General features: G+C 46.9%; 1 protein-coding gene across 6 annotated transcripts in view; it reads left to right on the forward strand.

The window, feature by feature from the left end:
- The window catches only part of KANK4 (KN motif and ankyrin repeat domains 4), a 92,064-nt gene extending 83,589 nt beyond the window's left edge, over window positions 1-8,475 (forward strand). For all 6 annotated transcript variants that reach the window (XM_003949429.6, XM_024346237.3, XM_016919696.4 and 3 more), the window contains one exon: window positions 6,251-8,475. In XM_003949429.6, the coding sequence (XP_003949478.3) occupies window positions 6,251-6,355 (105 nt within the window). In that variant the 3' untranslated portion in view covers window positions 6,356-8,475. The remainder of the gene's footprint in view (window positions 1-6,250) is intronic.
- Window positions 8,476-24,839: the final 16,364 nt, after the last annotated feature.

A 24,839-nucleotide genomic window follows, 5' to 3' on the forward strand; every position in this document is an offset into this window, starting at 1 on the left:
GGAGCAAATCACATCTTACATGGATAGCAGCAGGCAAAGAGAGAGCTTGTGCAGGAAAACTCCCCCTTATAATAACCATCAGATCTCATGAGACTTACTCACTATCATGAGAATGGCACAGGAAAGACCTGCCCCCATGATTCAATTACTTCCCACAGGTCCCTCCCACAACACATGGGAATTCAAGACGAGATTTGGGTGGGGACACAGCCAAACCATATCACCCCCTCTCTACAGAAAATAGAAAAAGATTAGCTGACTGTGGTGGCTTGCACCTGTAGTCCCAGCTACTTGGAAGGCTGAGGCAGGAAGATTGCCTGAGCCTGGGAAGATGAAGCTACAGTGAGCCGTGATCATACCAGGAAATACCTGTCTGGGTGACAGAGTGACACCCTGTCTCAAAAAAAAAAAAAAAAAAAAAATTAAACACTCATAAGTTTGAATCTAGGTTCAGTGACTTTGGGTAGGTGCCTTTGGGTAGGTGACCTAAGTATTCTGGGCCTCTAGATGCTCATCTGTAAAATGGGGACAGCAGTAGACTCTATCTAAATACTGTAATGTTTATAAAGGCTGAATCTGACATCTAGGAGCACACAGGGGATGGTAACTATTTTAATTATGAATAGATGAACAGTGATAGCTAAAAAAAAAAAAAAAAAAAAAAAACACCACATCAACCAGCAGGGAACATGGCATTTACAGACAGTGTCTGGAGGGAGCAGGGAGAACAAAGGTCTTGAATTAGGGGAACCAATCAGAGTAGGGCGACTGACCCCCGAAGGGAGAAGCCACTGACAGACTTGGTTCAGTCTAGTGGTTCTCAGCTAGGGGTGATTTTACTCTCTGGGGGAGATTTGGCAATGTCTGGGGACAATTTTAGTCACAAGTGGGTGAGCAAATGCTCCTGACATCTAGTGGGTAGAGGCCAGGGATGCAGCTAAACATCCTACAACGCACAGGAACAGCAAAGAATTAACAATTATCCATCCAGGTCCAGTGGCTCACACCTGTAATCCCAGCACTTTGGGAGGCCGAGGCGGGCGGATCACTTGAGGCCAGGAGTTCAAGACCAGCCTGGCCAACATTTTGAAACCCTGTCTCTACTAAAAACACAAAAATTAGCCACGCATGGTGGCACGCGTCTGCAATCCCAGCTACTCAGGAGGCTGAGACAGGAGAATTGCTTGAACCTGGGAGGTGGAGGTTGCAGTGAGCTGAGATTGCGCCATTGCACTCCAACCTGGGTGAAAGAACAAAACTCTGTCTCAAAAAAAAAAAATAATTATCTGGTCCAAAATATCAATAGTGCTGCAATTGAGAATGCCTGGTTTAGGCAAACACTGAAATCCAGGTGGGTTTAGGTAACTAATCCTGGGGAAGTGCTGGATCAGGGAGAGCCAGGCCAGGCTGAGGACCGGGCAGGCTGGAGTTCGGGTAGGCCATAAGCCTGGAAGGGAGGGACTGGAGTGCCAATCAGGAAATGGAGGAGGAAATCTATCATGGCAGAAACTGGAGTAAGTTAGGGAAAGCCCAGCCGGCACAGTGGTGCCCAGGTAGTGCAGGTAATGGGCCCACAGGTAAGGTGGGTTCCAGACCCCACTCATGGATGGGTCACATGCTGCCCACCTGGGTCAGGGTTGATTCACATGCAGATTCCCAAGGGTGACTTTGGGGAGCACAGTGTCTCCATCCACAGGGTGAGACATTTCAGTGGGAAAAGAGAGCTTTTGACAAGGCTCTACCAAGCACCAAGGCTTGTACCTGGTGCTTCACATTTAGAGGGAAAGTCTGGCCCTTATCATACCCACCATATCATTTCCGTATTCATCTTTCCTATGGAGGCTTAGATGTTAGCAGCAGAGCTCATTTGGGAATGTCTTTGGAAAACTGGGAGAGAATTCATGTCCTGAAATTGGTTTATTTCATCAACATTTAAAGTTCGGTATAAATGCAGAACTCCCAGAACAGCTGGCCAGGCCCTTTCCCTAGATTTAAAGACAATTTGAGGAAATCTGCCACCCAGCCTCTTCTGGGTCCCAGAGCCCACCCTTCATTTTGGCAGCTTCTTTAAAGCACCCATCAGATTGAAAACTTCTTGAAGGCAGAGGTTATGCCTTGCTCATCCTTGGGTGATGCATAGTGGACTAGTGATGAATTCAAAGACAGCCCTCTCCAACACATGGATACACACACAGTTGTGCCAGCTGCCTGCACCCTTCTCTTTTTCTTTCCTTTTTTTTTTTTTTTTTTTTTTTGAGGTATGGTCTCACCCTGTTGCCCAGGCTGGAGTGCAGTGGCACGATCATGGCTTATTGCAACCTTGACCTCCTGGGCTCAAGTGATCCTCCCACCTCAGCCTCCCAAAGTGTTGGGATTACAAGCATGAGCCAGTGCGCCTGGCCAAGTGCAGATTCTTGAATCACTGAAGTTACACGCAAATTTTGCACCATACCTGGCTAGTTCCCCATCTCTTCAGTCGGGGTCTCCTAGAGCAGCTCTGGAGTGTTGTCAAGCAGAGGCTCACCATACCTGGCTCCCATGGGAGCTGCATGGCATGGGCTTGTTCCCAGAGTTCTGGCAGAGGCATCTGAGGAACACTAACCTTCGCCAAGTGGTCTCTCTGGCCACACCTCCTGAGCTGAATGGGGTCCTCTGCTCTCCATGTCTGCAGTCGAGGAGTCCACAGCTGCAGGCTGTCCTCCAGATGGACCCTGTTAAAAGGTGCACCTCCCCTGGGACTGGCCCTGTGGCTCTTCTCCGTAAACACTGTCAGTACATACTCTGTGTTTACATAGAGGCTTAGGATTGACAAGGCACAGCAGATGAAGTTCAGGAGCAGGAACTCGGGCCTACATAAACCCAGGCTCCTCCTTTAGGAGGCTTTTACAGGACTCCCTGCTTAAAATCTTTGTTTTGTTCCAGTACTTTCCAATGTAAGAACCCATTCACTAGGATTTAGATTCCATCAGCTTGAATGAATACCGTTAGGTTCTTGTGCAGCATTCTCTCTTTCAACATTGTTTGTTGAGGGCCGACCAAATGCCAGGCCCTGGGCCAGGTGCCAACATGTAGCAGTGAACAGGCCAGATCAAGTTCTTGACCTCATGGAGACCGAAATTTATCACATAACCTCACAAATACGAGCATACAACGAGTGGTAAAAGAAAAGTCCAGGGAGTCATGAGGGCTTTTCGGGGAAAGAGTTTGTATGTTTTGAGAGCCCATGTGCCATCTTCGGGGGTCCCACTGAAATGCCACTTCCTTCCTCTGCCTCCCCCCCGGGGCCATCTTCTACCCCGCCCTGGCACACAGTGCCCGTCCTCTCCCCTGAGCTCACTCTGTTCCTGTCTTCTGACTTGTTTAGTGCTTTGCCGTGCTTTATAGTTATTTGCATGCGTGGGAGCCCTGATGGCCGCTGGATTCTATCCCCGTGCATGGGAAAAAGCCTGAAGAGTGTTCAGCTGGGTGTTACACTTCCTACACTTCCTGCCTGCTTCTGTGAAAGAATTGTCCATATTTTAGGAAGTAAATCTGTGCATATGCAATAAAGAACAATCTAGTGGGGTCTTGGGTGTCCTCTACCCATCAAACCCTTTACAGCAGCAAAATGTCAAAATATTCACAGTAGGCCAACAGCCTCAGGTCAGGTTTCAGCTCCCAAGAAGTTATCTAAAGAGTGTGGTTTTTGGAGCTGTTTAGAGTTCAGAATTCTGTACATGGGATTGAGCTCATTCATAAGAGACTGCAGCTGCTCAGTCAGGCCGGTGGTGCCTGATGAGAGCCCTCTGGGTGCAGCTTCTTTAGACAGTGGGACTGCCAGCTTCCTGCATCACCGTGTCAATGTAAAGAGTGCTGTGACATCACAGATCAGGAGGTGAAAATGTGCATGTCCTTTAATGCTGTGAGCCCACTTCTTTTTATTTAATTTAATTAATTAATTTATTTATTTTTTGAGATGGAGTTTCACTCCTGTTGCCCAGGCTGGAGTGCAATGGCGCAATCTCATCTCACCGCAACCTCTGCCTCCCAGTTTCAAGGGATTCCCATGCCAGCCTCCCGAGTAGCTGGGGTTACAGACATGTGCCACCACACCAGGCTAATTTTGTATTTTTAGTAGAGATGGGGTTTCTCCATGTTGGGCAGGCTGGTGTTGAACTCCCGACCTCAGGTGATCCACCGGCCTTGGCCTCCCAAAGTGCTGGGATTACAGGCATGAGCCACTGCACCCAGCCTCTGAGCCCACTTCTAAGAGTCAGTCCTTTTTCTTGTAAAGTGGGCAAAGGATATGAACAGACACTTCTCAAAAGAAGACATTTATGCAGCCAAAAGACACATGAAAAAATGCTCATCATCACTGGCCATCAGAGAAATGCAAATCAAAACCACAATGAGATACCATCTCACACCAGTTAGAATGGAGATCATTAAAAAGTCAGGAAACAACAGGTGCTGGAAAGGATGTGGAGAAATAGGAACACTTTTACACTGTTGGTGGGACTGTAAGCTAGTTCAACCATTGTGGAAGACAGTGCGGTGATTCCTCAAGGATCTAGAACTAGAAATACCATTTGACCCAGCCATCCCATTACTGGGTGTATACCCAAAGGACTATAAATCATGCTGCTATAAAGAGACATGCACATGTATGTTTATTGAGGCACTATTCACAATAGCAAAGACTTGGAACCAACCCAAATGTCCAACAATGATAGACTGGATTAAGAAAATGTGGCACATATACACCATGGAATACTATGCAGCCATGAAAAAGGATGAGTTCATGTCCTTTGTAGGGACATGGATGCAGCTGGAAACCATCATTCTGAGCAAATCATCGCAAGGACAGAAAACCAAACACCACATGTTCTCACTCATAGGTGGAAATTGAACAATGAGAACACTTGGACACAGGGCAGGGAACATCACACACCAGGGCCTGTCGTGGGGTGGGGGGAGTGAGGAGGGATAGCATTAGGGGATATACCTACTGTAAATGACAAGTTAATGGGTGCAGCACACCAACATGGCGCATATATACATATGTAACAAACAAACCTGCATGTTGTGCACAGGTACCCTAGAACTTAAAGTATAATAATAATAATAAAAAAAGAACCAGTCCTTAGGAAATAATTAAAAATGGGAAAATGCTTTTTGCACTAAGATTATGATGGCAGAGACTTAGAAACAACATACATTTCCACTGAAAGGAAGTTATGGAATATTTCCATAATTAGCAAAAATTAGTAAATTATGGAATATTACACGGCCAAAAAGAAAAATCATGCATTATAATGGCTATGTAAGAATGGAGAAAAATCTTATAGCATATCATGGTAAATTAAGAATAAAAGCAAATTCAAAGTTGGTATACAATATAATTCCTTTATTTAAAAACCAACAACAGGACAGGTGCAGGACAGGACAGGATTACAAATTCATGTCTGTAATCCCAAAACTTTGGAAAGCCGATATGGGTGGGCCACTTGAGCCCAGGAGTTCAAGACCAGCCTGGGCAACATAGTGAGACAGGTTTAAAAAAAAAAAAAAAAAAAAAAAAAGAACCAACAACAAATTTGCACAGGAGAAAAGATTGGAGGAAAACACACCAAAATGCGAACTTTCACTTAGATACATGTAATGGAACAGCAAGAGTTATTTTATTTCCTGTTTTCCAATTTAAAGTAGAAAAAAGTGGGGCTGGGCTCAGTAGCTCACACCTATAATCCCAGCAGTTTGGGAGGCCAAGGTGGGCAGACCACTTCAGCCCAGGAGTTTGAGACCAGCCTGGGCAACATGGTGACACCCCGTCTCTACAAAAAATACAAAAATTTTCCAGGCATGATGGTGTGTACCTGTAATCCCAGCTACTTGGGAGGCTGAAGGTGGAGGATCACCTGAGCCCAGGAGATGGAGGTTGCAGTGAGCTCCGATTGCGCCACTGCACTCCACCCTGGGCGATAGAGTGAGACTCCATCTCAAAAAAAAAAAAAAAAAAAGAGCATTAAAAACTAGATGGCCCTTCTTTATTTCTGTTGTCACAGATTTCCCAGGAGTCACTATTGTTTCTGTGGAAGGGACCGCATTTCTGGTGATCCTCATGCCATTTGAATCTTCTCTACCGAGGTCTCTGGAAGCCTTAATAGACACCTGTGTCCCAGGCATACCCCCTACTCCCAACTTGCCCTTCTCCCCTGGGCAGGAGGCAGATTGGATGATATTTATTTCTCCTTTCCTTTTTCTCCTGTAGGCTGGCCGCACAGCTTTGTCCATCGCTCTGAAGTCACCCACCCATATGGAAATTGCTGGGCTTCTGAGAGCCCACGCGGAGCAGGGCAGGTCCCTGGGGCTGTAGGGGCTGCAGAAGAACTGGCCGTGGGGAACAAAAGCCTTCTTCTCTGGACTCCTCCCTCGCCCTTGAAGAGGGCAGAGGTCACAGGCCAGAGAGCCACCCCTCTAGAGAAGAAACTATGTCAAATATGCACATACATTCCTGTTGTATAATTCTGCTCATTAGGATGCTTTGTAGTTTTTGCCTTAGGCCAAGCCCCAAAACTACACGGGCTTCAGAGCAGGGTTCAAGGTGCAAAGTGAGGGGTACATCGGTGTCATCCAAACATCCAAAACATCTTCAGCCTTGAATTCCTCATGACTCTACCCTCTGTAACATTGTGTAGCAAGCAGGCAGGCAGGAGCACATTAGCACATTAGAAAAGCAATACTTTTTACATGGAATTTTAAAGTGCACTATCTTTTTGTTTTTTAAGCAAGTGTATACAAATATGTCCCATTGATATGCATGTCTATAGATGGGAGGGGATTTAAGCCAACCCCCTGGCAAGCATTCTGTAGGGAACCCTAGAAGAATCACCATGCAGACTGGTGAAACTGAACAAGCACCATTTGGGAGCTTTGTTTCGATGGGGTTGACGGAGAAATCTTAAAATCTGACAGGGTAGAAGAAGCACTTTGGCATCAATGCCATATGTACAGTCTTGACTATTTCTGAGTCATCTAGTGGCTCCAATTTGCTCCAGGGAAATCGGAATTAATTAAGAAATTTATTATCTAGTAAGTTGCTATGTAATAAAGAAAACAAAGAAATTCAATCTTTGTTGACACACACCACATGTATTTGGGCAGAGTCAGATTCTCTCAGCTATTTTGAGTCTGTGGAAGAAACAAAAAAAAGCTTCCTCCTGAGGATGGGTTATTGTCATCAAGAAGCCACCTGCATAGCCGTATCCATTATCTCATGGTAATTCCCGGTGCTTTCCCCTCATATCCCCTAGAAGCAAATATCTGTTCTGAGGTTTTTTGGGACTTCTGGCTGCAATAGGAGCAAGGGACCCAGGCAGGGCAGAGCAATACCTTCCGAAGCTTCCATATTCCCTGGGGCCAGCACATGCAAGGTTTATATGGTCAGTAGCTCACGTGAAGTCATCTGAATCTTTCTTAAATCTGCTCTTTCTTAAAATCTCTTATGCAAAAAAAAAAAAAAAAGCCCCTTATATAAAAAGAAGTAATGTCAAAGTTTGATGAGCTTTACCTTGGAAACTCAAAAGCTTGCATTCTCATTTTGGCTCGGATGCCAATTTGCTGGGTGCCCCTGTGGTGAGTCATGAAACCTCCTTGGGCCGCAATTTCATCATCTCTAAAAACAGAAATGATCATACAACCTACCTCCTGGGAGGTGCTGCACAAGAAGCAGCTGATGGAAGTTTCAAAATCCAATTTGTGGCCGGGCGCGGTGGTTCACACCTGTAATCCCAGCACTTTGGGAGGGGCCGAGGCAGGTGGATCACCTGAGGTCGGGAGTTTGAGACCAGCCTGACATACATGGAGAAACCCCGTCTCTACTAAAAATACAAAAATTAGCTGGGGAGTGGTGGCAGGCGCCTGTAATTCCAGCTACTTGGGAGGCTGAGGCAGGAGAATCACTTGAACCCAGGAGGCGGAGGTTGCAGTGAGCCGAGATCGTGCCATTGCACTCCAGCCTGGGTAACGAGCGAAACTCTGTCTCAAAAAAAAAAAAAAAAAAAAAAGTCCAATTTGTAACCCATTAAGGCCATCTACAGCAATGGTACAGCAAACTTCTTTTGCCATTGTGATTCATAAGAGAGGCTCAGAGTCCCAGAACACAATGACATGTGTTGATGCAACTCAGAGGTGGAGAGAATGGAGCAAATAATGAGAAAAAAAATGCTTTAAATGAGTTTATTTTGACCTCAAAATACATTGTAAGAGCAACATCCTACGTTAATAAATGTTCTAGCCCGGTGCTTCACGAACATTTATGTGCATACAAATCACCTGGGATCTTGTTAGAAGGCAGTAGGTCTGGGGTGGGGCCTGAGATTCTGCATTTCTAACCAGGTCCTGGGAGATGCTGATGCTATCGAGCCACAACCACACTTTGAGTAGCAAGCCTCTGGCCTATCCTTATTGTTTGTTATATTAAAATGCTGCCTCTCAGTCTTCTGTCTCAAAATTTCTTTGCATATCTTCGCTCTTGGTTCTTGGGAATTTGCAGTGCGGGTCTTATTTCCTATTGTCTCTGCAGACAGCAGTATGGGGTCTGTGTCCTGTGTTGCCTGTTTAGGATTTATTTCTGCATCTCATATTAGGTGGCAATTTTCATTGGGTCACTTTAAAAAAATGAAATCATATTAAAAACAACTTATTTACCAGGAAAAGCAAACTGGGTTTCCTAGAGCTTGAAGATTACTTATTCATCACTATCAAAAGACTGTCCATCCTTTCTGAGATTTTTAATAATTTTATTTTAATCTTGAGTTTTGGACATGAGCGTATGATCTCATCCTTTATAACCATTTCTTTCCTTTGGAATGTCTGAGCTCAGAGTGTGGTGAGATGAACAAGCACAGCCTGCCTTCCTGTCACTGTCCCTCAGCTCTAAAATTCATTTAAAAATATCTATTGATTGGGGTGCTGAGGCGGGCAGATCACTTGAGGTCAGGAGTTAGAGACCAGCCTGGACAACATGATGAAACCCTGTCTTTACCAAAAATATTTTTAAAAACTAGCGAGGTGTGGTGGTGTGCGCCTGCAATCCCAGCTACTTAGGAGGCTGAGGCTGGAGAATTGCTTGAACCCGGGAGGCAGAGGTTGCGGTGAGCCAAGATCGTGCCACTGCACTCCAGCCTAGGCAACAGAGCGAGACTCTGTCTCAAATATATATGTATATATTTATAAACCGGCCAGGTGCCTGACACTGTTCCCAGCACTAGAGACATCACAGTGAGTCCAGTTCAGTCTCTTGCCGCATCATCCACTAGGGAAAACACATAGAAGGTCAGAAGGAAGCCCAGAGAGGTACCACTAAAGGGCACCAGAGCTGGCCTTAGAAAGTCAAGGGAGGCTTCCTGGAGAAAGGGCCAATGAACTTAAAGATTACTGGATGTTAGGCAGAAAAGGAAGCGGAATAAGAGGTGAGTGTGCCAGGCAGAAGAGTACTGCCGTAACTGCCTAGTGAGTTCACCTTGCCCGTTGCCTAGACAGAGCCGATTTATCAAGACTGGGGAACTGCGATAGAGAAAGAGTAATTTCACGCAGACCTGGCTGTGCAGAAGAACAGAGTTTTATTATTACTCAAATAAGTCTCCCCAAGCATTCGGGGAGCAGAGTTTTAAGGACAGCTTGGTGGATGGGGGGAAGCCAGTGAGCCGGGAGTGCTGATTGGTCAGGTTGGAGATGAACTCATAGAGAGTCGAAGCTGTCTTCTTGTGCTGAGTCAGTCCCTGGGTGGAGGCCGCAAGATCAGATGAGCCAGTTTATTGATCTGGGTGGTGCCAGCCGATCCATCAAGTGCAGGGTCTGCAAAATGTCTCAAGCACTGATCTGAGGAGCAGTTTAGGGAGGGTCAGAACCTGGTAGTCTCCAGCTGCATGACTCCTAAACCATAATTTCTAATCTTGTGGCTAATTTCTTGTCCTGCAAAGGCAGTCTAGTCCCCAGGCAAGAAGGAGGTTTGTTTTGGGAAAGGGCTGTTATCGTCTTTGTTTTAAACTATAAACTTCCTCCCAAAGTCAGTTCAGCCTGTGCCCAGGAATGAACAAGGACAGCTTGGAGGTTAGAAGCAAGACGAAGTTGGTTAGGTCAGATCTCTTTCACTGTCTGTTACAAGTTTGCAATGGCAGTTTCACCGCAGAGGCTGAAAGAAGGGAAAGCAGGCATTTGGGGGCCTTCATTCAGTTCAGTGTGGCTACCATGTTTGAGTGGGACACTGAAATCAAAGGGTATATTTTTAAGAGACGAGACTAAAATTACAGGGAGACCACATCAGAAAGTGCTGTAAAAGCTGTGGTAAGGCTTTATTCCAAAGGCAACAGAAAGCTATTGAAATCAAGATTTAAAATGGAGAAATCCATTCCTCTAACCCACATTTAACACATTTATCAGGTACCTCTTTCCTTCCAAGTGCTGTGCTTGAGGCTGGGGCTACGCCAGTGGGTGAGTTAGGCACAGAGTGCACTGCATGTGAGCAGGGAAGGAAGACAAACGAGCCACCGCCTTGCAGTGAGAGCCACGTTGCAACTGGGCGAACATAGGGTGCTGGGGGTGTGCATAGATGGGGCCCTCAGCCTAGTCCCCCCTTCACCTAGAAGTGGGGAGGGGATCCAGGAAGACTTCCTGAGGGATATTTTAACTATCTGAAGGATACGTAGGAGCTAGCCAGGCAAAGGGGAGCAGGAGAACGTTCCAGGCCGAGGAAGAAGCAAGAATAAAGCTCCAAAACAAGAGAGAACATTGATTTGGGCCATTCAAATAATGTTAGTGTGCCTATGCTGGGTACAGTGGCTCATGCTTGTAATCCCAGCACTTTGGGAGGCCAAGATGGGTAGATCATTTGAGGTCAGGAGTTTGAGATCAGCCTGAACAACATGGTGAAATCCCATCTCTACTAAAAATACAAAAATTAGCTGGGTGTGGTGGCATGTTCCTGTAATCCCAGCTACTTGGAAGGCTGAGGCAGGAGAATCGCTTCAACTGGGGAGGCAGAGGCTGCAGTGAGCCGGTATCTCACCACTGCACTCAAGCCTGGGTTACAGCCAGACACCATTCCCCGCTCCTCCGCAAAAAGGAAGCAATGCTCAGATTCACATGTTAGAAACAGCACTCCAGTTTTTTTTAGCATGAGTGACATTTATTCGATAAACATTTGTGGAGTGTCCATTCAGAGTCCTGGGCTCCAGAGTTAATGGTTTGTTGGTGGGGGGCAGATGTAAGCTAATGACCACTATGAAATGTGACAAGTGTTGGAGGCCTGAGTCGAGCTGCGGAGACTGACTGGGACAAAGGGAGTCAAGGAAGCCTCCCAGAGGAGGTGGCTTTTCAGCTAAGCCATAACGATGCCTAGGAGTTTAGATATAACAGCAGGTGGATGGAAGATGTGGCATGTGAAAGAGCATGACCTGACCTGGGCTGGGAACGCTGGCTCACGCCTGTAATCCCAGCTATTCGGGTGGCTGAGGCACAAGAATCGCTTGAATGCGGGAGGTGGAGGTTGCAGTGAGCCAAGATCACGCCACTGTACTCCAGCCTGGGCGACAGAGTGAGACTCCATCACGAAAAAAAAAAAAAGGAAAAAAAGAAAAAGTGTGACCTGTTGGGCAATGGAGACAATTTCAAAATGACTTTAGTTTCAGTTACGCAGGAGACGTGACTAAACAGGAGACGTGAAAGGGAGGTCAGGAAACATACCACACTCGTACACGGATACTTGGAATTTGGACTTGTGCCTGTAACTTGAGGGGAATAACAGACCCCTTTGAAAATGCAAAGGCCTCAACAGAAAAAGTTTGGGAGGCCAAGGTGAAAGGATTGCTTGAGGCCAGGAGTTTAAGACCAGCCTGGGCAAAATAGCAAGACCTCATCTCTACAAAAAAAAATTTAAAATAAAAAATAGACAGGCATGGTGACATATGTCTGTAATCCTAGTTACTTAGGAGGCTAAAGCAGGAGGATTGTTTGAGTCCAGTGAGTTATTTTCGCACCACTGCACTCCAGCGTGGGTGACAGATTGAGACCCCATCTCTAAAAGAAAAAAAAAGAAAGAAAAAGTAAAATGGCCAGGCGCGGTGGCGCACGCCTGTAATCTCAGCACTTTGGGAGGCCAAGGTGGGCTGATCCATTGAGGTCAGGAGTTCCAGACCAGTCTGGCCAACATGGTGAAACCCCCATCTCTACTAAAAAATACAAAAATTAGCAGGGCATGGTGGTGCACGCCTATAATCCCCAGCTACTCGGGAGGCTGAGGCATGAGAATCACTTGAACCCAGTAGGCAGAGGTTGCAGTGAGCCAAGATTGTGCCACTGCACTCCAGCCTGGGTGACAGAGCGAGTGAGACTCCATCTCAAAAAAAAAAAAAAAAGTTTTTGCAATTAAAAAAAAAAAAAAGAAGGCAAAATTTGCATACAACTTCAGGGATTCAAAAATCTGCACTCAGCTGAATGCAGTTGCTCACACCTGTAATCCCAACACTTTGAAAGGCTGAAGCAGGAGGATCACTTGAGCCCAGCCTGGGCAACATAGTGACACCCCATCTCTACCAAAAAAAAAAAAAAAATTAATAACTAGCCAGGCGTTGTGATGTGTGCCTGTAGACTCAGCTACTTGGGAGGCTAAGGTGGGGAGATCACTTGAGCCCAGGAGGTCAAGGCTGCGATGACTGTGATCTCACCACTACACTCCAGGCTAGGTGACAGAATGAGACCCTGTCTCAAAAAAAAAAAAAAAAAAAAAGTATTCAAAATCTTACTGCTATGGGCAGTGGGGAGCCATTGATTTCTAAACAATAGGGGCATATGATCAGATTTGCTATTTATTAATAGAATGATCACAGAAGGTGACTGAAAGCAAAGGGATCAGCTAGGATGTTCTAATGAGACAGTGGGTATAAAGCAGGAAGGGCCCAGTGCATGGTGGTATTGGTGGGGATGAAGAATAGAGCCCCATAGGCAAGGCATCAGGAATGGGATGTGCCAGCATGTGACAGACTGGATAATGAGTGGAGAGCAGTCAAAAACGGTGACAGAATGGTGGGATATGCATTCTTCTCTTCCTCTTCCTCTTTAATAGAATTCCCAACTTTTAGCCGGGCACATGGCCACCCAAAATAGACTTCATTTGCCAGCTCTCCTTCAAGCTTGATGTGACCCTGTAACTACGTTCTGACTGGCAAGGTGTGAGTGAAGTGAGGTGTGCAAACTCTGGCTCCCACATTTAAAGGAAAAGGAAATGCATTTCCCCCTTCCCACTGGCTGGAATGTGGTAGTGATCCATCTTGATCCAAGGAGATGAGGCCACCGTCCAAGGGATGATAGAACAGCAAGTCAGAAGGAGCATAGGTCCCCAACACCATAAAGCTGTCATCTCCTCTCTGGACTGCTTATTCTGCATTTGATATCTGAACAAGAAATAATCTTCTCACACGTGTAAGCCATTGTACACTTGAATCCCTGTGGCAGTAGGAGTTAGACAACTGCACTTAGCACCACACGGCAGTGTCAACAGTGAAATGCTATGGTTAGTGGATTTCAGGGGGAAATGCTGGGAAAGGCCTTTCGGAAGGAGTATCCTTTCAATGCCTAAGGCATAAAGAATGTCTCCTTATGACACCAGCCCATGTTCCACGCCCACAGTGGAGTCATCCAGCCCACAGCCTTGCAGAAGGTACAGCTATGTGCTGCTCTAGCAGATTCCTGAATACAGGCTGTGCACCCTGAGGCAGCCTGTCCTTAAGTGAGTCATTGTCTATGAAGTGGCCTGGTGTGGAATGATGGGTGGAACCATTGAATTATCTGAGAAATCTGAATGAAGAAACATGTGGCATTTCAGGCAGTCACAGTGGGGTGCGATCCGGGAGAAGAGAGTGAGGTGGAGTGAGGCATAAAGGGAAAGGTAAAATTTGCATGAACAGAGGTCGAAACAGGCTGAAAGCGCTGGGCACAGTGGCTCATGCCTGTAATCCCAGCACTTTGGGAGACCTAGGTGGGTGGATCACTGAGGAGGTCAGGAGTCGAAGACTAGCCTGGTCAACATGGTGAAACCCTATCTCTACTAAAAATACAAAAAAATTAACCAGGTGTGGTGGCACATGCCTGTAATCCCAGCTACCTGGGAGGCTGAGGCAGGAGAATCACTTGAACTTGGGAGATGGAGGCTGCAGTGACCCAAGTTCATGCCACTGCACTCCAGCTTGGGTGACAGAGCGAGACCCTGTCTCAAAAAAAAAAAAAAAGGACAGGCTGAAAGTGTGAACAAGAAGGATCTATGAGGTAGACAAAAGATCAAGTGCAAAGAGAAGAATGCACTTATGGAGCAGATGCCAATCCTCCTTGCCTTGGAACTTCTCCTCAGCCCCATCCAGGATCCCCGACTGTAGGAGGAGCTGTCACACTCCTACAAGAAAACCTGGCTCCTGGCCATTGCAGGACAGACACCAGACACTGCCTGGGCCCATGAGGCCCTCTTTTGGGAATTTTAGAGCTGAGATTTGGGAGAGAGATTCAGTCTCCTTCTGGTGTCTGGACCGTATCATGTAGATCTCAGCTGCTGATCACCAGGGTCAGCCTTGTGGAGTTAAGGGGCCAAAGGGACTCCAGTCATAAAGCCTAAAGAGGTGGTTAGAGCCAAGCAGAGATAAGAATTTCTGGCTTCTCTGGAGCAACAATTGTTCCTTCAGGAAGACCCCAGATGATACCTACTCTTGAATTCTGTAACTTGTTTATCTTTTCCCAATCTCCTCTCTGGGTTAGGCAGCTAGTGGGAAGCAAGGAAGGGCTGGTATCTGGAGTCAGATATCTCAGGTGTTGAATTCCAGCTGGACCACTTCTTCACTCAGCTTTTGATCTGTAAAATGGGGGATAATTGTTCCTTGTTCCTCCTCTGTCTTTTTTTTTTTTTTTTTGCGACAGGATCTCCCTCTGTCACCCAGGCTGGAGACCAGTGACGCAATCTCAGCTCACTGCAACCTCTGCCTCTCAGGCTCAAGTTACCCTCCCACCTCACCCTGCCCCCTAGTAGCTGGAACTACAGGCATGCGCCACCACACCCAGCTAAATTTTGTATCTTTTGTAGATGGGGGTCTCACTTTATTGCCCAGGCTGGTCTCGAACTCCTAGGCTCAAGCAATCCAGCCTCCTAAGGTCTGGGATTACAGGCATGAGCCACCACACCCAGCCCCCTCCTCTGTTTTTCTGTGTTTAGCTAAAATGGTCCCTATGATAGAACTTAATATACAGTGGAGAGCATCCCCTTTCCCCTGGCTGTTTGATTCTTTTTTCCTAGACCTGGGCCCATAAAAACAGCAGCTTGCCTTCACTGAGTACTTAGAAATGCCCAGGCATCAGTCCTAAGGGGTTTGTATGAAGTTGCTTACGTCTCATCATAACCCAGTGAGCTAGATATTATCCCTGTTTTACATATGCAGAAACTGAAGCACGGAGAGATTAAGTAACTCACCTAAGGCCACACAGCCTAGTAAGCAAAGGATCTGGGATTTCAAGACAGATCAGGCTCTGTGACTACACTCCACTGCCTGCTGTGAGCCCAGAACTCTTCTTGCTCCCTTGCCAGTGACCCAGGCTGGGGGAGAGAGGTGCCTGGCTGCAGGCCAGTGGACACTGCTGAGAGAACAAAACTGCTTCGGGGACCTGACATGAAGTCAGTGCCTGACCTGCAGGTCCTACTGGGTGGCTCAGGACAAAGGGGACAAACAGGCAGAGTATTTGGGACTGGAGGAGTTGAGGTATCAGGATGCCCATGTGCTTAGCATTCCTGGGGAAGAAAGAGGCCTCTGTCCAGGGCACAGATGGTCTGAACCCCGCATTACCTCCACTGCCCACTAAGGAAGGAGTTCTTGACAGTTCCAAATCCATTCCTTCACACCCTCTCCTGTTTCAGTGAGAGCTGGGCCTGGAACAGAGGAACCCCAGCTGCTGTTTGAGGGAGTCCCGCCTGACCTCCCCTCTGAGCCCCATCCAGCCCTTGGTCCATTTCCACGCTTGGGAGAGGTCTGGAAAGGGCTGCGGGGCCTTTCTGCTGCTGTTTGGGGATTTGAGAGTACACTCTCCAATCTCATGTTGCCTTTGAGATGAGGGGATTTCCACTCTTCTCCCTGGAAGGGAAAACTATGGGAGAAAACTGTCCTTTGACACCCTCTCCCACAATCCCAGTGGTCAGATCCGGGACAGGAACGGAGGGAAGCTCAGGCCTGGTCCCCACAAAGAGGAAGCGGCTGCTGTTCTCCCCACCTCTTGTGGGCTTAGCAGGGCTGGTCCAGCCCAGTGTGGGACCATGTGACTCTGCGCCTGAGTGTTAGGATGGTCACTGTAAATCTACGCCACGCCCTTCTTTTGAGCTTTAGTCAGGAATAAAGTTGATGTCTGTCTATGGTATCTTATCTTTCAATTGGTTCCCTGCCTGGGAAATGAGAAAAGTGATGTTATTTATTGTCCCCATGCCCCAAGCCCCACACATTCCCTGGTCAGCACACTGGGCTTGTAGATGACGCCTAGCTTGGTCCAGCTAGGAGAAGTGGGATGGAAAAAGAGGGGTGAGGGTGACAGGGCACATGAAATGGAGCACTGCCAGACCCAAAGGATGTCTGAGCCCACAGCTGACATGCCCTATTGAGGGCTCACTGTGTTCCAGGAGCTGCCATTCACAGAAGACACAATGGTGCTCCCTGGAGTTGTACAACAGAGTGCCCTAGGTCCCAACGTGAGGTAGGACACAGCCTCACAGGAGGAGAGACAGGGCATCCAGGCCTTGAAGTTCAGAGGTCTGGTCAGGTAGACAAGGGGACAGAGAGGCAGGCGGGACCATACCAGGGGCCAGGATTTGCTGCCCAGGAGCCTGACCAGGAGTCAGAGGAAGTCGGTGGTCCAAGATGGGGCTCGGTCCAAGTAGCAAAGAGGGCAATAATTCAGGACAGCAACAATTATGGAGCCACCTGGGTGCCAACCCCAATCAGACCTGATCTGGGTTTTAACGCACTCACATTCGAGGCCGGGTGCAGTGGTTCACTCCTGTAATCCCAACACTGGGGGGCCTAGGTGGGCGGATCACCTGAGGTCAGGGGTTCAAGACCAGCCTAACCAACAAAGTGAAACCCCGTCTCTACTAAAACAAACAAACAAACAAAAAACAAAAGTAGCTGAGCGTGGTGGCACATGCCTGTAGTCCTAGCTACTCGGGTGGCTGAGGCAGGAGAATCGCTTGAACCTGGGAGGCGGAAGTTGCAGTGAGCCGAGATTGTGCCACTGCACTCCAGCCTAGGCAACAAGAGCGAAACTCTGTCTCAAAAAACAACAACAACAACAACAACAACAAAAACCACTCACATTCGAGGCTGGCTGTGGTGGCTCATGCCTGTAATCCCAACACTTTGGGAGGCTGAGGCGGGAGGATCGCTTGAGGCCATCACTAAAAATACAAAAAAAATTAGTCGGGCATGGTGGTGGGTGCCTGTGGTCCCAGCTACTGGGAGGCTGAGGCATGAAAATTGCTTGAGCCCAGGAGGCGGAGGTTGCAGTGAGCCAAGATTGTACCACTGCACTCCAGCCTAGGTAACAGAGCAAGACTCTGTCTCAAAGAAACATAAAAAATAAGTAAAATAAAATAAAACATTCATATTCAAATCTAAATGGACATAAGAAAAACAAAATATAAAAACACTCACAGCCCAGCAGGGAACAAACACAGGAACCAAGGGGTCAGCTGAGCCAGGACTGAGCTGGGTCTTGAAGCATGAATAGGAAGGAGTTCACTCAGCAGAGACGTGGGGTAAGCATTCCAGACTAGGGGTGCAGGCAGGAAAGAGCACCGGGATGTCCTCTGACATCCAGCAGTGGGTGGCTACCTGGGGCCGAAGTACTTAGGGGATTACAATAATCTTAAAGGCGATTGTTGATTGATAACTCTCTACATTCACATGCTTAACATAGATGCCAAGTTTGTTGAAGAGTGAATTTCATAGGCTTCAAGACCATAGCATGCCATGCTGGACCGTAGCTTCAGAATCACCCCATCCTCCTTGAATTCCTCTGGGGTTCCCTTAGGTAACCTGGAGGAGAAGGGAGGGAAGGGGGATGGGGACGCCACTGGTGCTCTGGTCCTCTCAGAAGTCCTCAGGTTGTGCCAGTTGGCTCTCTTTAGAATGTGTGCCAGCAGGCTGGGCATGGTGGCTCACACCTGTAATCCCAGCACTTTGGGAGGCCAAGCTGGGCAGATCACCTGAGGTCAGGAGTTTGATACCAGCCTGGCCAACATGGTGAAACCTTGTCTCTACTAAAAATACAAAAATTAGCTGGGCGTGGTGGTGCACGCCTATAATCCCAGCTACTTGGGAGGCAGAGGTTGCAGTGAGCAGAGATTGTGCCATTGCACGCTAGCCTGGGCAACAAGAGTGAAACTCTGTCTCAAAAAAAAAAAAAAAAAAAAAGAATAACACACAAGATCAAGTGGAGTTTATTCCAGAAATTGAAGAATCAAAGATGGTGCTATATTAAGAAATTTTGGGCCACACGCAGTGGCTCACGCCTGTAATCTGGCACTTTGGGAGGCCAAAGCGGGCAGATCACTTGAGGTCAGGAGTTTGAGACCAGTCTGGCCAACATAGCGAAACCCTGTCTCTACATTAAAAAAAAAAAAAAAAAAAAAAACTTAGCTGAGTGTGGTGGCGCATGTCTGTAATCCTAGCTACTTGAGAGGCTGAGGCAGGAGAATCACTCGAACCGAGACAGAGGTTGCAATGAGCTAAGATCACATCACTGGACTCCAGCCTGGAGGACCGAGTGAGACTCCGTCTCAAAAAAAAAGAAAGAAATTTTGTAATATAATTATTAAGTCAAAAGAGAAACTATATATATACTCACCTTTATTAATGTTGAAAATACATTTAGTCTGGGAGTGATGGCTCACACCTGTAATCTCAGCACTTTGGGAGACCAAGGTGGGCGGATCACTTGAGGTCAAAAGTTCAAGACCAGCGTGGTCAACATGGCGAAACCTCATCTTTACTAAAAATACAAAAATTAGCCTGGCATGATGGGATGCGCCTGTAATTCTAGCTACTAGGGAGGCTGAGGCCCGAGAATCGCTTGAACCCAAGAGGCAGAGATTGCAGTGAGCCGAGATTACACCACTACACTCCAGCCTTGGTGACAGAGTGAGACCTTGTCTCAAAAAACCAAAAAAAAAAAAAAAAAAACAACGAAAATACCTTTTGGCCAGGCGTGGTGTCTCACGCCTGTAATCCCAGCAGTTTGGGAGGCCGAGGTGGGCAGATCACTTGAGGTCACGAGTTCGAGATCAGCCTGTCCAATGTGGTGAAACCCTCTCTCTACTAAAAATACAAAAATCCATCATGGCTAACACGGTGAAACCCTGACTCTACTAAAAATACAAAAAATTAGCTGGGCGTGGTGGGGTGCATCTATAGTTCCAGCTACTCAGGACGCTGAGGCAGGAGAATCGCTTGAACCCGGGAGGCAGAGGTTGCAGTGACCCAAGATCACGCCACTGCACTCCAGCCTGGGTGACAGAGCGAGACTCCATCTCAAAATACATACAAAAATTAGCCAGGTGTGGTGGCAGGCGCCTGTAATCCCAGCTATTTGGGAGGCTGAGGCAGGAGAATTGCTTGAACCTGGGAGATGGAGGTTGCAGTGAGCCGAGATCGCGCCACTGCACTCCAGCCTGGGTGACAGTGCAAGACTTTGTCTCAAAAAAAAGAAAATACATTTCACGGCTGGGCGCGGTGGCTCACGCCTGTAATCCCAGCACTTTGGGAGGCCGAGGCGGGCGAATCGCCTGAGGTCAGGAGTTTGAGACCACCCTGGCCAGCATGGTGAAACCCCGTCTCTACCAAAAATACAAAAATTAGCTGGGCATGGTGGCAGGTGCCTATAATCCCAGCTACTCGGGAAGCTGAGGCAGGAGAATCGCTTGAACCCGGGAGGCGGAGGTTGCAGTGAGCCGAGATTGCACCACTGCACTCCAGCCTGGGTGACAGAGCGAGGCTCTGTCTCAAAAAAAAAAACCCAGAAAATACATTTAAATAAAATTTCTATACCCATTCCTAGTAAACTTCTCTCTTAGTCACCTCAGGCTGCTTTAAGAATGTATCATAGACTGGGTGGCTTAAACAACAGGCTGTTATTTTCTCACCATTCTGGAGGCTGGAAGTCTGAAATCAGGGTGCCAACACGGTGAGGTTCTGGTGGGGCCCTCTTCTTGGCTTGCAGACAGCTGACATCTCACTGTATGGTCACATGGCCTTTCTTTGGTGTGTGCTCATAAAGACAGAGCTCTCTGTCCCTCCTCTTATAAGGAAACTAATCCACTGCAAGGTGTCCACTATCATGGCCTGATCTAAACCTAAGTACTTCTCAAAGGCCCCACCTTCAAATACCATCACATTGGAGGTTAGGGCTACAGCATATGAATTTCGAGGGGACACAAACACTCAGTCTATAACAATCTCTTAATACATATTTACGGGTAGTTCTTTATCTTACTCTTTTATATTTATTCTTCTAAATAGAGACAGAGTCTCACTATGTTGCCCAGGCAAGTCTCAAACTCCTGCGGTCAAGTAATCTCCCAACGTTGGCCTCCCAGAGTGCTGGGATTACAGGCGTGAGCCACCGTGCCTGGCCACCTTTATTCTCTTTTTACCTCTAACAAAAAGTAAATAAAAGTAGCCGGGCGCAGTGGCTCATCCTAGCACTTTGGGAGGCCAAGGCAAGTGAATCCCTTGAACCCAGGAGTTCGAGACCAGCCTGGGCAACATGACAAAACCTCATCTCTACAACAAGTACAAAAATTACCTGGGCGTGATGGCGCACACCTGTAGTTTCAGCTACTTGGGAGGCTGAGGTGGGAGGATTGCTTAAGCCTGGGGAGGCGGAGGTAGTTGTGAGCCAAGATCGCGCCACTGCACTCCAGCCTGGGTGACAGAGCCAGACCCTGTCTCAAAATAAATAAATAAATAAATAAAAGTTAAAAGAATTAGTTTGTATTTTCTATTTAAAGATAAAAAGGGCTGGTTTGTATCTTTTTCATGGAGTCTTATTTTTCCCCTTAAATTTTAACTATCATCATCTTGTCTGATGTCTGTCTTCTCATTTAATTCCATTTTTGTAACTTTTAAAAATAAATGAGGCCGGGCACAGTGGCTCATGCCTGTAATCCCAGCACTTTGAGAGGCAGAGGCGAGTGGACTGCCTGAGGTCAGGAGCTTGAGACCAGCCTGACCAACATGGTGAACCCCTGTCTCTACTAAAAATACAAAAAAAAATTAGCTGGGCCTGGTGGTGGGTGCCTGTAATCCCAGCTACTCAGGAGGCTGAGGCAGGAGAATTGCTTGAACCTGGGAGGCAGAGGTTGCAGTGAGCCGAGATCATGCAACTGTACTCCAGCCTGGGCGACAGAGTGAGACTCTGTCTCCAAAAAAAAAAAAAGGAAAAAAAAATAAACCCCAAGCAGATATAATAAAGGACACTTCACACAAATGAATCAAAAATGAATTAAAGCCAATGAAAGAAAAAGTTGAAAACATGAAATTAGAGGGAATAAAAGATATGGTGGGTGAAATAGACCCAGTTCTTTAGCCCTGTAAAAAAATAAGATAAACCACATTTTTTTAATTTTTATTTTTTTTTGGAGTCAGAGTCTCACTCTGTTGCCCAGGCTGGAGTGCAGTGGCATGATCCCGGCTCACTGCAACCTCCGCCTCCCAGATTCAAGCGATTCTCAGCCTGAGTAGCTGGGATAACAAGTGTGCGTCACCATGCCCAGCTAATTTTGTATATTTAGTAGAGATGGGGTTTCACCATGTTAGCCAGGCTGATCTCAAACTCCCAACATCAGGTGATCTGCCTGCCTCGGTCTCCCAAAGTGTTGGGATTACAGGCGTAAGCCACCACGCCTGGCCTTATTTTTATGTTTTTGAGACAGGGTGTACTTCATCACCCAGACTGGAGTGGAGTGGTGTGATCACAGCTCACTGCAGCCTCGACCTCCTGGGCTCATACAATCCTCCTACCTCAGCCTCTCAAGTAGCTAGGACTACAGGCGCACACCACCACACCTGGCCAGATTTTGTAATGTATTGTGGAGACAGGGTCTCACTATATTGCCTAGGCTGGTCTTAAACTCCAGAGCTCAAGCAATCCTCCTGCTGCAGCCTCCCAAAGTGCTGGGATTATAAGCGTGAGCCCCCACGCCCAGCATAAAGCGCATTTAAGGATACAAAATTCGGCCATGCGCCGTGGCTCATGCCTGTAATCCTAGCACTTTGGGAGGCCAAGGTGGGCAGATCACTTAAGGCAGGAGTTTGAGACCAGCCTGGCCAACATGGTGAAACCCATCTCTACTAAAAATATAAAAATTAGCCAGGTGTGGTGGTACATGCCTGTAATCCCAGCTACTCAAGAGGCTGAGGCAGGAGAATCATTTGAACCCAGGAGGCAGAGGTTGCAGTGAGCCGAGATTATGCCATTGCACAGCAGCCTGGGGGACAAGAGTGAAACTCCTTCTCAAAAAAAAGGCCGGGTGCGGTGGCTCACACCTGTAATCCCAGCACTTTGGGAGGCCAAGGCGGGCGGATCACGAGATCAAGAGATTGAGACCATCCTGGCTAACACCGTGAAACCCCATCTCTCCTAAAAATACAAAAAAAAAAATTAGCCGGGCGTGGTGGCAGGCGCCTGTAGTCCCAGCTGCTGGGGATGCTGAGGCAGGAGAATGGCATGAACCCAGGAGGTGGAGCTTGCAGTGAGCCGAGATCATGCCACTGCCCTCCAGCCTGGGCGACAGAGCAAGACTCTGCCTCAAAAAAAAAAAAAAAAAAAAGATACAAAATTAAAAGCCCAGTTTGCATAGCTAGATGAGTGCAGTATGGTGGAAGTAATACAAACAGAGGTGTTCTCATCACACTAGAAGTCAACATTGAGCATCGCAAGGTACCATTTTTTTCTTCATTAAAATGTGTTTTAAATTATGCCCTTTGTTGACAGGGAGAGGTGAAAAGCCAGCTCTCTCAGTTGAGACAGTATAAATCACTAACTCTGTTTTTGAAAGTAATATGGATAATACGTAGCACAAGCCATAAAATGACCAGACCCTTTGGTCTATTAATTCCAGTCTTGCTAGCCTGTCCTACCATAAGGGTGGGGTGGAGAAGGAGGATAGGACTAAATAAAGGAAATTCTTATTCATAAAAATTTACATTTGTATATATGGTGATTAGAAACAAAATGACTGCAAGGTCCAATGGTTATTTTAGAGGAAAGATTTAATTTAAAAATTGGCCGGGCACAGTGGCTCACACCTGTAATCCCAACACTTTGGGAGGCCAAGTTGGACGGATCACCTGAGGTCAGGAGTTCGAGACCTGCTTGGCCAACATGGCAAAACCCCATCTCTACTAAAAATACAAAAAAAATTATCCAGCGCCTGTGATCCCAGCTACTAGGGAGGCTGAGGCACAAGAATTGCTTGAACCCAGGAGGTGAAGGTTGCAATGAGTCAAGATCGCACCATTGCATTCAAGCCTGGACAACAGAGCGAGACTCTATCTCAAAACATAAATAAATAAATAATTGACTTTTAGCAGCTTTAATTGCTTATTATTATTATTTGAGATGGAGTCTCGCTCTGTCGTCCAGGCTGGAGTGCAGTGGCACGATCTTGACTCACTGCCACCTCCACCTCTGGGTTTCAAGTGATTCTCCTGCCTCAGCTTCCCAAGTAGCTGGGATTACAGGCATGCACCACCACACCCGGCTAATTTTGTATTTTTAGTAGAGACAGGCTTTCTCCATGTTGGTCAGGCTTGTCTTAAACTCCCGACCTCAGGTGATCGGCCTCCCAAAGTGCTGGGACTATGCGCGCAAGCCACCATGCCCGGCCTACTTTTCATATTCTTATGCAAGTTAAGCAAATAATTGAAATATCCCTATTTGTTTATAGACTTGGGTGAGGCTGTTGTATAATAACATCTCTAGACTTCTTCAATGTCTCATCTGAAGTGTGAGGCTCCTCAGTCCTCTTTCTCAGGTGTTCAGAGAACACAGTATTGTCCCTTTCATATAACTCAGAAGCCTTAACATTCTTTAATGTCTGGTTTTCCCACTAAGACCATCTATCAAGTCAAGGAAAGTCTTTCTTGGCATAAAAATATTTGGGCCACCGGTATTGAGTTCACATCCTCCATTGTTGCAGTGAAAAGAGAGATAGATGTCACAATCCCTAACAGCCTGGAGTTTTGCTGCCCTGTTTTTATACTACCATACAGAAAACTTAAATGTCTGCATACTGTCATTTAAAAGCTAATAATAGAGAAGTAAAAAATATGGATTTTTAAATATCTCTAAGCCCCAGCCATACTAAAGGAGAAATAATTCTCTGCATGAGTCAAGTCCTCTCTCCAGCTGGGCACGGTGGCTCATGCCTGTAATCCTAGCACTTTGGAAGGCTGAGGCAGATGGATCCCCTGAGGTCAGGAGTTTGAGACCAGCCTGGCCAACATGATGAAACCCCCTCTCTACTAAAAATACAAAAATTAACCAGGTGTAGTGGCGCATGCCTGTAATCCCAGCTACTCAGGAGGCTGAGGCAGGAGAATTGCTTGAACCCAAGGGGAGGCGGGGAGTGCGTAGTTTGCAGTGAGCCAAGATCGTGCCACTTCAGCCTGGGTGAAAGAGTGAAACTCCATCTCAAAAAACAAGTCCTCCTCTCTCCTCTAGGTTTTTTCAGGCTATTCTTTCTCTTTCTTTCGTTCTTTTTTTTTTTTTTGAGACAGAGT

The sequence above is a fragment of the Pan troglodytes genome, chromosome 1 (genome assembly GCF_028858775.2).
Source record: "Pan troglodytes isolate AG18354 chromosome 1, NHGRI_mPanTro3-v2.0_pri, whole genome shotgun sequence".
NCBI classification, from domain to species: Eukaryota; Metazoa; Chordata; class Mammalia; order Primates; family Hominidae; genus Pan; species Pan troglodytes.